Source organism: Carlito syrichta, unplaced genomic scaffold (assembly GCF_000164805.1).
Source record: "Carlito syrichta isolate Samal-C Ts95f unplaced genomic scaffold, Tarsius_syrichta-2.0.1 Scaffold289350, whole genome shotgun sequence".
Lineage (NCBI taxonomy): Eukaryota > Metazoa > Chordata > Mammalia > Primates > Tarsiidae > Carlito > Carlito syrichta.
The window spans coordinates 37,643-51,036 of record NW_007233446.1 but is presented as its reverse complement, the minus strand read 5'-3'; the positions used below and the strand labels follow the sequence as shown (position 1 = coordinate 51,036).

The window sequence follows — 13,394 nt, the reverse complement described above, 5'->3', positions numbered from 1 at the left end:
CGAGACAGGGTTCGCAGAATTGTGTCATTTGAGGCATAAAGATCGTCCGAAGGCCTCCGGATCCATCTCCCCCCTCCCACCCCCATCTTAATGTTCAAAGCCCTCCACATCACAAGGTTCAAGAGCCCTGCCAGCTGGGGGTCCAATCTTTGAACACCTTCAAAGACAATGATCCGGCAGTTTTGCACATTTCCATTACATGCTGCTTCCTTCTACGGAGCTAACAACTTCTATATTTGAAATTTTCATTCATTGATCCCAGCTAAATTTGGACCTTGAAGCCTTCTATAAATAAATAACCGGTCTATCACACGTTAGTCTCTCACATACTTGAAAAAGATACCATGTCTCCATGGCTGTTCTGTTCTCAGGCTGAAGCTTCTCATTTCATTTAAACAACCGGTTATGGCTGGAGATGATGCCTTGTAATAACTAAGGCAAGAGCAACCACGACTACAACAGGCTTACAACCTCCTACTATGAAACGCTTGGCTCCAGCTGAGTTTAAAAATGGGAAATATTTCGGATAATCTGGATGTTAGAAAGGCAATACAATGCACAAACAATATGTTATGCATCACACCCAGTGGGTCTGGGGCAGACGGATTTAAACTCATTAATATTTCTGTAGCAACATGCATGTACTCTCACACCTCATGAGATAAAGACCATAATCACTAGTCAGGTTTTGTCAATGAATGCATCTGCATCAAACTTACAAAGAACTCAGAGATTTCCAAGCTTTTTGAGTCTCAGAATTGTGGATGAAGAATCATGAACCTGTATTACTACTATTACTATTATTATGATATCCATTTCACAAATGTGGAAATGGAGGCTGAGAGAAGTTATGCCTCGCCCAAAATTATGTGTCTAATAAATAGCTGGCCCAGATCTTGGATCTAAAACTATCTACTTCCAAGTCCAGGCTTGCTCTGTTGAATCCTCTACCCTGAACTGGAAAGGACACTTTCCCAGACCATGATAGGAGATGTCTACTGCTCTTCCATGTTCTTTAGTCCAGTTTTATCAATGAAACAGTTAATCAACCACAGCCAAATAGCCATCATAATCTTTACTCTTCATTTTATCTATTGGGAGTGTTCTAACTCCTGCTTAATTTTTCAATGTACTCCCAGACCATGGGTGAACTTCGGAGAGAATACCCAAATGTGAAGCAGCCACAGAGAAGTAGGATCACCTAATGGAGCATGGCCTGAGTTACTGGTGAACAGATCTATCACCTGTTACTAAGTAGCAGAGACTCTTGGCAAGTCACTTAACCTCTCTGTGCTTCAATCTGTGATAACAAAAACAATACCACCTGCCCAATCCACTATATGTGACAAGAGTATAACAACATATATTTATTGACTGTCTACTGTGTGTCAAGTACTGAGCTTTACAGTGGAAGTACAGGAATAAAAAGACAGAGTCTTTACTTCAGGCAGCAGCTCGGTGTCTAGTTGGGAGCCTGATACAAAAATAACTGCTACACAGCATGTAAGGGCCCCATGCACAGGCTTCAATGGTGTTGGGAAGGAGGAGGAATTGTCAACGCTACTGGTCCTGGGGAGAAGGCAGGAGAAATGGGGGAGATTTTACAGGGAACACCAGACTGGGTCTTGTGGAATAAATAAGTATTACCATTACTCAAGGAGTGGGCAAAGGGAGAAAGCCAGTAAAACTGAAGACAGGGATACAAGGGGAACCAAGAGCGCTGGTGCCATGTGAGTCAAGTAGGGAGAGATTCTAGAAGAAACCGTCCTTGTCATCAAGGGGAATACTGAGGTCCAATAAGGCCCAATGGATTATCTTTGGTTGTTTCCATTGGGAAGGGCCAGACCTTTCAGCAAGGGCCTTTCAGGGCAGGGGTGGGGAGAAGCCAGGCTACCCTGGGTTGAGGATCAAAGGGGGAGCAAAGAGACAGAGACTGAGGTTCTCAGTTGGACCCCTTGGTTTGGAAGAGGGAAAAGGTAGGGCAAGAGCAATAATAATCTTGCTATTACTTTAAAATAGGGCACAAACTTGAGCATATTTATGAATTTGGGGGAGACAGCAGGCAGAGTCGGAAGGAAGGAGGACCAGGACACCAGCTCCAGCTGCAGGGTGGTCATAGCTACGGGGGAACTTTCAGGTGGGGGTTTTCATTGCAGCATAATTGGAGTAAATTGGGGTGGGAGAACTTGTTGCAAATAAAAGAGACTGGCGAGAAGCCTACAAGATGGTGTCTGGGGCTGGAAGGTGAGGGTCATCTTAAGGAAAGGGCTCCGTGAAATCTAATTTAGCTTACAGAGGCATGACAACAAAATACCTGTTTTTATTTGGGGCTGGTCACTCCTGATGAGGTGGAAAGTAAAATTAAGCTCTATGTATGCAGAAGCAGAGGGGCTTGAGGAAAAGGTGACAGCATGGAAGCCCTTAGTGGGACACGGGAAGGAGGCTGTGCACAAAAGTGTATGAGGACAGGCAGGCAGTGTTGTGTCCAGATCCCATATAAGGCCAGATTCCATAGACTTCCTGGGTCACTGTCTGTATAGCTATGGGATATTTCTCCAGTGCCAATTAGATAAGGAGGTTTTAAGAAGATCCAGAGTTGGGAGATTGAGATGGAGGCTTGTATACTGTTAAAAATCGAAAAATGCAATTGACTTGTAAGGATTTGTGCACTTTCTCTGGAGTGGTATGGAAAAAGAATGGGATAAGTCTTCTTCCTTTTTCTCAGACTCTTCAATTTGTGTACATTTTGTATTAACTCTGTTTCCCCTGTCTCTAAACCACAGTTGGTTTATTCAAAATCCCTGTGAAGGAAGATCTAATTCTTGGGTTTGCAGGAGTTGGGATATTTCAAAGGGTCTTTACCTGTAAGGTAAAAATATATTCCAAATGGAAGGACTGACTCAGGCCCTCTTTTCCACAGGCACCTGGTACTATCACCTGTTTTTCTTTATTACACTTCATCTTAAAATGTAGTTCTATAAGGCTTTGTTTTTCATAAAGCATTTTTCACATATTTATTTGTTTGACTGTTTCAAAGAAGAACCTGAAACCCAGAAAGGCTAAGTGCCCCTTCAGTGGTTGCATGATGAAGTATGAACCTGGACCTCCTACCCTGGGGACTGGAATTCTTCCCACAGTACTTCCTGTGGGCACTTGGCCCTCCTGTGGGATTTCACAGGTTCTGTCTGAAAAGGTTTTTATATGCGTTGAGTCTGGGAGATTCACCCCATCTACCAATCTACCAACACTGTGGGTCATACCCCTTTGAAAGTTTACCTCAGTTGCTTCTGAGTGTCTGAGAGTCCATAAAAACTCCAACATAGCCATAAAAATGGCCACGATTAAGCCACAAATAAGAACCACAAAGATTCCACCAATATTCTCCATTCCCAGGCCTGTAAGAAAGTGATAAGTGAAAAATTACATAAAAGAGCAGGTAGACATAATCATTCTATCAAAAATTCTAAAGACATTAAAATAAAAACTTGAATCTTGTAGATACTTGAGACACACATTCCTTGAAGAGATTGAATTATTTGTGTTTAAAAAATGCAGCATTATTGGAATAAACTGGGGTGGGAGAACTTGTTACAAATAAAAGAGACTGGTGAGAAGCCTACAAGGTGGTGCCTGGGGCTGGGAGATGAGGGTCAACTTAAGGAAAGGGCTCAGTGAAATCTAATTTAGCTTATAGAGGCATGACAACAAAATACCTGTAAATTCTAGCAGTTTCATAAACATTTTAGTCAATCTTCTTAACAATGTATTTGTGTGATATAAAGCAACCGTTTTGACCAAATCATGAATAATAAAATTGTATTTGCCCTATCTGTCTCAACATGTTGCTAAAATCCTATTAAGTAAAACTTTTTATCCCACCAAACTAGTGGTTCCCAAACCTGGCTGCCATCAGAACTGCCTAGAAAGCTTGTTAAAAATATAGATTTGATGCTGAGGTCATCTTGGTCAGCACCCAGAGCTTTTTGGCAGGAGCAAAATGTACAGATGATAAGATAGTGGAGAAACAGAGAGATCTTCACTGAGATTGCTGACATTTTCAAAGTCATTGAAGTTTAGAGATTTCCGGGAAGATGGCTGTGTAGCCAGTTAGACTGCATGAATCCCTGTGTATGTGAGTGATTGTATGAACAATTCTGCATATGTTTCTGTGTGTAAGTGGAAGTGTGAGAGGTTGTCTGAGTGGGGATTTGAGGGCAAGTGGTCAGGGCCCTCCTGGTGAAGCCACTGGTACCACAGCTGCTCTGCTTGGACCCTAGCACTTCCTGGAGTGCAGAAGCTGAGCACCATTTTCTAAGATCAGCAGAGCTTATCCGAGGAAGAACTGCTGGAGTGATTGCTGACCCCAACACCACGCTGGCAGCAAGGGCCACGGAGTGAGTGCAGCGAGGGAATCTGAGGCAGAGTCCTGAGGAAACAACAGGGAGAAGCCACCCCAAAACTGGACTGACTCCAGAGTCTAGCCGACAGGTCTCAAGATTCGAAGACTGTGGTAACTGCTGGAGAGGGACCTATTGACTCCACTGGTGACAGGAACAGCAGCCGGCAGAGAAACTAAGCAGACTCTTTAATGCCTGGGTAGAAAAGTGCTCCAGGGTGGCATCTGTGGAACAGCAGAATTGCATCCTGAGATCATTGGGGCTGTTCTTTGCAGTCTCAGATAACAATGCCCCCAGTGCACAAGCCCTGGTGGTTAATAGCAGATGTAGAACCCCAGACGATGTATCCTCCACCCTGAGTTAGCTTGGGAAGCAGGAGCCTGGTAAGTGCCTAACTGACTATACCCTACTCTGCCCCTAGCGACAAGTGAAAGAGATCAGGAGGGCAGGGCAGAGAGAGAAGACCCCACTCCCCTGCCATGAACTGAATGCCCCGAGCTGTGACCATGCTGGGAGCGGAAGGAAGGGGGTGAGATCCCGAGAGATGCTGTGTCAAGTTATCTCAGGCTCTTCCCTCATACAGGCTTGTGACACTTACCAATTGCAGGTAGCAGGGGTGAAGATTCTAGTATCTTTTTTTTTTTTTTTGAGTTGGAGTCTCACTCGGTTGCCCGGACTGGAGTGCAGTGGCCGCTTCCGGCCACTGCAGCCTTACCTGCTGGGCTCCGGCGATCCTTCCACCTCAGCCTTCCGAGTAGCCGGAATTACAGGCATGTGCTACCATGCCTGGCTGATTTTTTGATTTATAGTAGAGATGAGGTCTCGCTGCCCAGGCGGGTCTCGAACCCGCGGGCTCAGGCAATCCACTCACCTCAGCCTCCCAAAGGCGGGGGATTACAGGCTGAGCCACCGAGCCCGGCAGATTCTAGCATCTTAAATTCCAACAGCGAATAGGGAATCTGCAGTAACAGCCCTGCAGTTTCAGAACCCGTCATAAGAGGGAGCACCCCCCCAAGAGACATACTAATGCTGAGCGCTCTTTATCAACATTTTTTGGGGGGAGGGTATTGGTTTGTTTGTTTATCTCATTTGGTTGCTTTGTTTGTGGTTGTTTTTCTCTTTTCTTTCCTTCTATTTCTCTTTGTTCTTTCTCTGCTTTTTGCCTACTTTTTTCCCCCTATTTTTCTTTACTCTTTTTCTCTCTTTCTTTCTCTTTTTTTCCTCTCTTTTCTTTTGTCTTGGACTCAGGGGCTACACAAGCAAATTCACTGTGAAGTCATATTGTGCAGCGACAAAGAGCAAGTTCCAGTTGGCCCATTCACTAGATAGCAAACATTATGAACTGCCAATAGGTTCAGAATCCTTGCAGTCCCTCCCACCTCCTAACAAGTGCTCAGAATTGTAAAAAAAACAGCAGAACACCCCACCTTCAGCCCTACTTCATAATTAAACATACCCGGAACCCTGGCTCAAGAAAGGACAAAAGGTAGAGCAAATAGCAGAAGTGACTGCTTCTCCATTTTCCACTGAGCAATAGAATTAAAGAGAAAAATAAGAGAATTGCTACAAACGAAGAAAACTCAATGAATGGCTGTTGGCAACCATCAGAGTCCAGCAAAGAGTCAGTGCTAGAAAGAACAGCTACTGGGGCACAAACAATGGCTATCTTCCAGAACAACAGTACCTAGAAGGTACTTATGGAGATCAGAGAATTGTTGGACAGAAAGATTAAAAATCAAGAAATACAAGGGCTAAAACTAAATGAAATTGCAACAGAGCTAGACAGACTCAAGAAAGTGTACATAGAAATAAAGAACTTCACCCAAGAAATAAATAACAAACTGACAAGCGTGGGAAGCAGAATTGATCAAGCAGAAGAAAGAATCTCAGAACTGAAAGTCCAAAATATGAAATTAACCCAATCTATTAAAAATATAGAATAAAAACTTAAGAATAAAGAGGAAACTTTCCAAGAGATGTACGATTTTATCAAGAAACTAAACCTACGTCTGGATATGAATACCTGAAATAGAAAAAGAAATGGAAAATACCTTCGAACAAAGATTCCATGAGGTCATTCAAGAAAAATTCTATCACCTGGCCAGAGAGATGGCTATACAGGCACAAGGGACCCAGAGAACCCTTGCAAGACATCTTATGAGAAGACTAACCATTAGACACATAATAATTTGCCAACACAAAGTAGGTAGAAAAGTAAAATTCCAAAGGCAGCGAGGGAAAAAGGTGAGACTACCTACTGGAGGGGACCAATCAGAATTGCTGCAGACTTATCTACAGAAACACTATAGGCCAGAAGGAATTGGACCCCAATCTTTTAATGTTCCCAAAGATAAACAATTTCAACCAAGAATTCCCTACCCAGCCAAGCTAAACTTCATCACCAATGGAGAATTAAAATCCTTCCCAGACATCCAATCCCTAAGAGAATATGCTGCTTTGAGACCAGCTCTACAGGAGATGCTTTAAAAGGTGCTGTGCACAGAAGAAAAAAGAAACAAAAGAAAGACCATAGGCCGGGCTTGGTGACTCACTCTGTAATCCCAGCACTTTGGGAGGCTGAGGCAAGTGAATTGCCTGAGCCCGTGGGTTCGAGACTAACCCAGGCAACTTGGCATGACCTCATCTCTACAATAAATCAAAAACAGGCTAGGCATGGTAGTACATGCCTGTAGTTCTGGTGACTTGGAAGGCTGCGGTGGAAAGATCGCCAGAGCCCAGCAGGTCGATGCTGGGGTGACCGTGAGTGTGCCACGCACTCCAGCCTAGGTGACACACACACAGAGAAGCAGCAGAACACACAGCATACTCACAGAAATGAAAACACACACATATATGAACACAAAAGCTAAATGAAAAAAAAAACCAGCCTTATAAGAGTATTATGTCAGGGACAAACTCCTGTATTTCAATAATCAACCTGAATGTGAATGCACTAAATGCACCACTGAAAAGATATAGAATGGCAAACTGGATAAAAACACATGACCCAGTAATTTGCTGTCTTTAGGACACTCATCTCACCACATAGGATATCCACAGACTCAAAATTAGAGAATGGAAAACAAATTTTTAGGCATATGGATCACAAAAGAGGGCAGGAGTCATGATCTCAATATCAGACAGAACATTCTTTAAGCTATCAAAAATTTAAAAAGATATAAAAGGACACACATCATGATAAAAGGTTTGATCCATAAACAAGAAATATCCATCCTAAACATATGCATTCAACACCGGAGGACCAGCTTTTATAAAGCAGCCACTAAGTAAACGAAAAAAAGATGTTGACTCTAACACTGTCATAGCAGGGAACTTAAATACCTTACTAACAACCCTAGATAGATCATTGAGGCAAAAAATCAACAAAGAGATCCAGAATTTCAGCTTGGTGCTTGACCAAATGGATTTAGTAGATACCTGCAGAACACTCCACCCAACAACCACACAATATGCATTCTACCCGTCACTACATGGAACGTACTCCAAGATTAATCACATCCTCAGCCATAAGTCAAGCATAAACAAATTTCACAAGATAGAAATACTACCATGCACCTTCTCAGACCACAGTGGAATAAAAATAAATATCACCACCAACAAAATTCCTCCCAAACCCACAAAGACATTGACATTAAATAGCATGATGCAGAACAACTCCTGGGTCAACACAGAAAGCAAAACAGAAATTAAAAGGTTCCTGAAAACAAATGAAAATGAAGAAACATCTTATCAAAACCTCTGGGATGCCATGAAATCTATACTAAGAGGGGAATTTATATTTCTATGAACACACATCAACAACGTTGAAAAAGAACAAATTGACAGCCTAACAAATCATCTAAGGGAGCTGAAAAGGCAAGACCACCAAAATCCTAACTTCAGCAGAAGAATCCAGATCACCAATGTAAAAACTCAAATATGGGACATGGAAGTCAAAATCACCATAGAAAAAAATCAATGAAACAAAAAGCTGATTCTTTGAAAGGATAAACAAGATTGATAGACCTCCTTAACCAAAATGACCAAGAAAAAGCCTAGATGAATACAATCAGAAATGCGAAAGATCAAGTCACAACTGACCCCGAAGAAATACAAATGATTATCAGAGATTAGCACACCTGTATGAGAACAAACTCGATAACCTAAATGAAATGGACACATTCTAAACATCACACAATCTCCCAGGGATGAAATGAGAAGAAATTGAGATCCTAAATAAACCCAAAACAACTTAGGAAATTGACTCTGTCATAAGAAAACTACCTCCAAAAAAAAAAGCCCTGACCTGACGGAATTCCAGTGGAAGTCTATAAAACATATAAGGAGGAGCTAATACCAATCCTATTGAAAATATTCCAGGCAATCCAGAAAGATGGAACTCTTCCCACCCAAATCTTTTTATGAAGCTAACATCACACTGATATCCAAACCGGGTAAAGATTCAACAAAGAAAGAGAACTACAGGTCAATATCCCTGATTAACACAGATACAAAAATCCTCAACAAGATTCTAGCAAATCGGATCCAACAACACATCTCAAAAATCATCCACCATGGCCAAGTAGGCTTCATCCCTAAGATGCAGGGCTGGTTCAACACCCATAAGACCATAAATGTAATTAAATACAGATGTAAAAATAAGAACCTCATGCTTATATCATTAAATGCATAAAACACTTTTGATAAAATCCAGCATCCCTTCTTGATAAAAACCCTCAAACACCTAGGCATAGAGGGAACATACCTCAAAATAGTAAGAACCATCAATGATGAACTCAAAGCCAATAACTGCTAAACTGACAGAAATTGGAAGCATTTCCCCTAAAACTGGAACAAGATAAGGCTGCCCACTCTCATCCCTCTTGTTCAATATAATGTTGAAAGTCCTAGCTAGAGCAATCAGACAAGAGAAGGAAATCAGGGGTATCCAAATAGAAAAAGAAGAAGTCAAGTTATCCCTCTTGGCTGATTCTATACCTCGAAAATCCAAGGAAATCTGTCAAAAATCTCCTTGCACTAATAAAGACCTTTGGCAAATCCCAGGGTACAAAATAAATATGCAAGAGACAGTCACATTCTTATACACCAACAACAAACAGGCAGAGAACCAAATAAAAAGCATAATCCCATTCACAATGGTCACAAAAAAATGAAACACTTCGGCATCTTCCTAACCAGAGAAGTGAAAGATCTTTACAACGGAAACTATAAAACACTGCTCAAAGAAGTCAAAGATGACACAAGCAAATGGAAAAATATTCCATGCTTATGGACTGGAAGAATCAACATTGTTAGGATGTCCATCCTACTAAAGGCAATCTACAGATTCAACGCTATACCCATTAAATTACCATCATTCTTCTAAGGCATAGAAACAACAATACAGAAATTCATATGGAAACATAAATGACCATGAATAGCCAAAACAATCCTTAGCAAAAAAAAACCCACAAAAAACACCCAACAAAACAAACAAACAATCAAAAACAAAGGAGGAAATATCACACTTCCAGACTTTAAACTTTATTATAAGGCTACAATAATCAAAACAGCCTGGTATTGGTACAAGAATGGGCATATAGATCAATGAAACAGAATAGAGATTCTGGAAGCAAAAACCTCAATTTCTCAACCACCTCATCTTCAACAAAGCCTCCAACAACAGCTACTGGGGAGAGGAGAACCCATTCAGTAAATAGTGCTGGGAAAACTGGCTGACCACGTGCAAAAGAATAAAGCAGGACCCCTACCTGTCACCATACACAAAAATCAGCTCCAAATGGATCAAAGACCTAAATGTAAAAACCCAAACTTTCAGAATCTTAGAAAATTCAGGAGACACCCTAATGGAAATCGAAATAGGTGATCAATATCTGATCAAAACCCCAAAAGCCCACGCCATAAGAGATAAGATAGACAAGTGGGACCTCATCAAACTGAAAAGCTTCTGCAAAGCAAAAGAAATCATTAAGAGAGCAGGGAGATAGCCCATAGAATGGGGGGAAAAATTGGCCAACTGCATACTTGACAAAGGCCTAACATCCAGGATCTACAGGGAATTCAAACATGCTGAAAGGAAAAAACAAACAGCCCTGTTAAAAAGTGGGCAAAAGACATGAATAGACATTTCTCAAAAGAGGACATACAAGCAGCCAAAAGACACATGAAAAAATGCTCAGCCTCACTGATCATCAGAGAAATGCAAATCAGATATCAACTAATTCCAGTAAGAATGGCCATTACTAAAATAAAAAAAACAGATTCTGGCGAGGATGCAGAGAAAAGGGAACACTTATACACTTTGCTGGGAATGCAAATTAGTTCAACCTCTGTGGAAAACAGTGTGGCAATTCCAAAAGAACTAGAAATTGATCTTCCATACAACCCAGCAATCTCCCTTTTGGGAATATACCCATGTTTATTGCAGCACTGTTTACAATAACAAAAACATGGAACCAACCACGATGCCTATCAAAACTGGACTGAATTTTTAAAATGTGGTACATATTCACAATGGACTATTACACAGCCATAAAGAATAAATAATGCACTTCACAGCAATTGGATGGATTTAGAGTCTGTAATACTCAGTGATTTATCACAGAAACAAATAAATAAATAATGCACTTCACAGCAACTTGGATGGATTTAGAGTCTGTAATACTCAGTGATTTATCACAGAAACAAAGAACTGAGTACCACATGTTCTCACTCATAAGTAGACCCTGAACATTTACCATAATACTATAAGAAAGAGATTAGCAGTAGTTGGAAACTGCCCAGGATGGGGGTTGGCACATAACATTAATAAGGGTACCTGATCTCAAATCAGGCAAAGTAGGGACCAAAGAGAGGACCAAACTTTACCTGTATGATGACCACTTGTATTCCTAATCCTGAATTGTACTCCATATCTTTAAAATAAAATAAATTAAAAAGAAAAACAAAGCAAAAGAAATTAATGACAACTATGACCATTGAGATATGAGTAGGGCCTCCATAAATACAAGTTTAAGAAATCCATAAAATGACACTTATGAAAATAAAAAAAAAAATAAAGATATTGCTCTCATTCTTGACCTCTTTGTCAACAGAGGTCACTCTGTCACTATGTTCTCATGTCTTTGTTCCTCTGTTTATTGCCAGTGTCCCGTGACATCTCACCTGATTTGCCATTTCTCTCATGTTTTTCTCTCTCTCTTTCTTTTTTCTTTTCTTTTTCTTTTGAGTTGGAGTCTCACTCCATCGCCCAGGCTAGAATGCAGTGGCACGCGTCGACTTGCTGGGCTCCAGTGATCCTTCCACTTCAGCCTTCCAAGCAGCTAGAACGACAGGTGCGTGCTACCACACCCGGCTAATTTTTTTTATTTATTGTAGAGATGAGGTCTCGCCAAGTTCCTTGGGTTGGTCTCGAACCCGCGAGATCAGGCAATCAACTTGCCTCGGCCTCCCAAAGTGCTGGGATTACAGGCTGAGCCACCAAGTCTGGCCTGTTTTTCTCTCTTGATTGCATTCTTTTTCCCTCATTTTCTTGCAACAGGCTTTATAATATTTTCAATTATTAATTGTCCTTTTAAAGCTTGCATTGTTATCTTCCACATTTAATTAAATATATAGACAAAAATATATAGATTTCCAATCCTTACGCCAGACCTATTGAATCAGTATCTCTGGTCATGGGGCCCAGGAATCTGTCATTTTAACAGATTTCACAGATAATTCTTCTCTAGCCAGGCCTAAAATTAGCCTACAAATTGACAATTTGAGGAGCATTGTACATGTTTTTAAGTTCCTGGAAGCCAGGTATAGTTCCTGGTTGTATCTTCAATAGCTAGTATATACCTCGTATATAGTATACACTCAATAAATATTTGTAGAATGATATGGCTGTTTCATTTCTATGGTGTCAAACATTGAGTTTAGCTATGCAATTAAATGCCTTTTATTTTGGCAATTAGATTGCCAAGCTTCAGGAGGAGTGTCATGAACACATAAAACCCTGATTCTAGGGGGGCCACAATCATAAATTAAAAGGCATCTTTTATCTAGGAAAAGGCCAAGAGGGTAGTTTATGTCCTGTGTGCTTCAGGAATGCTTGCACACTTGAATGCTTCTTCAGTCAGTAGTGTCATCACAGAACATGGAGCTACATTGGCGCCAGGGAAGTCAGCTTTGCACAACACTATGAGACGAACCATGGTTCAGAAACAGAAATCTGATGCTGCTTTCTATAGCTAGAAAAGCTAGAAAAATAGCTTTATCTGGCCATTTCAAGACATCTTGGGTTTCTTCTCACAAAGGTCCAAGTGGATGTCTGTTTTTTGTTTTTATTTAATTAATTAATTTATTTATTTGAGTTGAAGTCTCACTCTGTTGCCCAGAATGGAGTGCAATGGCACGCTCCCAGCCACCGAAGCCTCGACCTGCTGGGCTCCGGCGATTCTTCCACTCAGCCTTCCAAGTAGCTGGAACTACAGGCGTGCGCTACCATGCCCAGCTAATGTTTTTTGTTTTTAAAATAATACTATGCAATAGCAGTCCCTGCCTACACTGAGACTTTGCCTAGAATAGCTTTGCGGGCTCACGTGAATGTATCAAATGGACTATACACACTGGACTACAAATCTACACAGCCAACTCTTGAGTACCTGTGTAAAGCAAGAGCCTCTGTTTTGAATAATCAAAAGTAAGGGATCATTAAAAAACTCAACTCTGTCTTCCAGGAGGAAGGTGCTCAAGAGGGCTAGAAGCCCTTAACATTCACATTTGGAGGCCCCATCTCACATAAAAGCAAGTAGAAGAAAGCACACCCACATCTTACATTAACACCTGTCCCTCTAACCTGGGGGCCATTTGGGTAGAAGCCTTTTGATTATAGGAGCCAGCTTGGTAGCTCAGCCTGCAATTCCGCGCTTTGGGAGGCTGAGGTGAGTGGATTGCCTGAGCCCACGGGTTCGAGACCCGCCTGGGCAACTT

The 13,394-nt window shown here is 41.3% G+C and overlaps 1 protein-coding gene across 1 annotated transcript in view; it reads right to left on the bottom strand.

Annotated features, from left to right (window-relative positions):
* Positions 1–13,394, bottom strand: part of GRIK4 (glutamate ionotropic receptor kainate type subunit 4) — a gene marked incomplete at its 5' end in the record, with an annotated part of 42,381 nt that overhangs the window by 1,928 nt on the left and 27,059 nt on the right. The window contains one exon of the mRNA XM_021710522.1: positions 3,261–3,395. Coding sequence (XP_021566197.1) covers positions 3,261–3,395 — 135 coding nt within the window. The remainder of the gene's footprint in view (positions 1–3,260; positions 3,396–13,394) is intronic.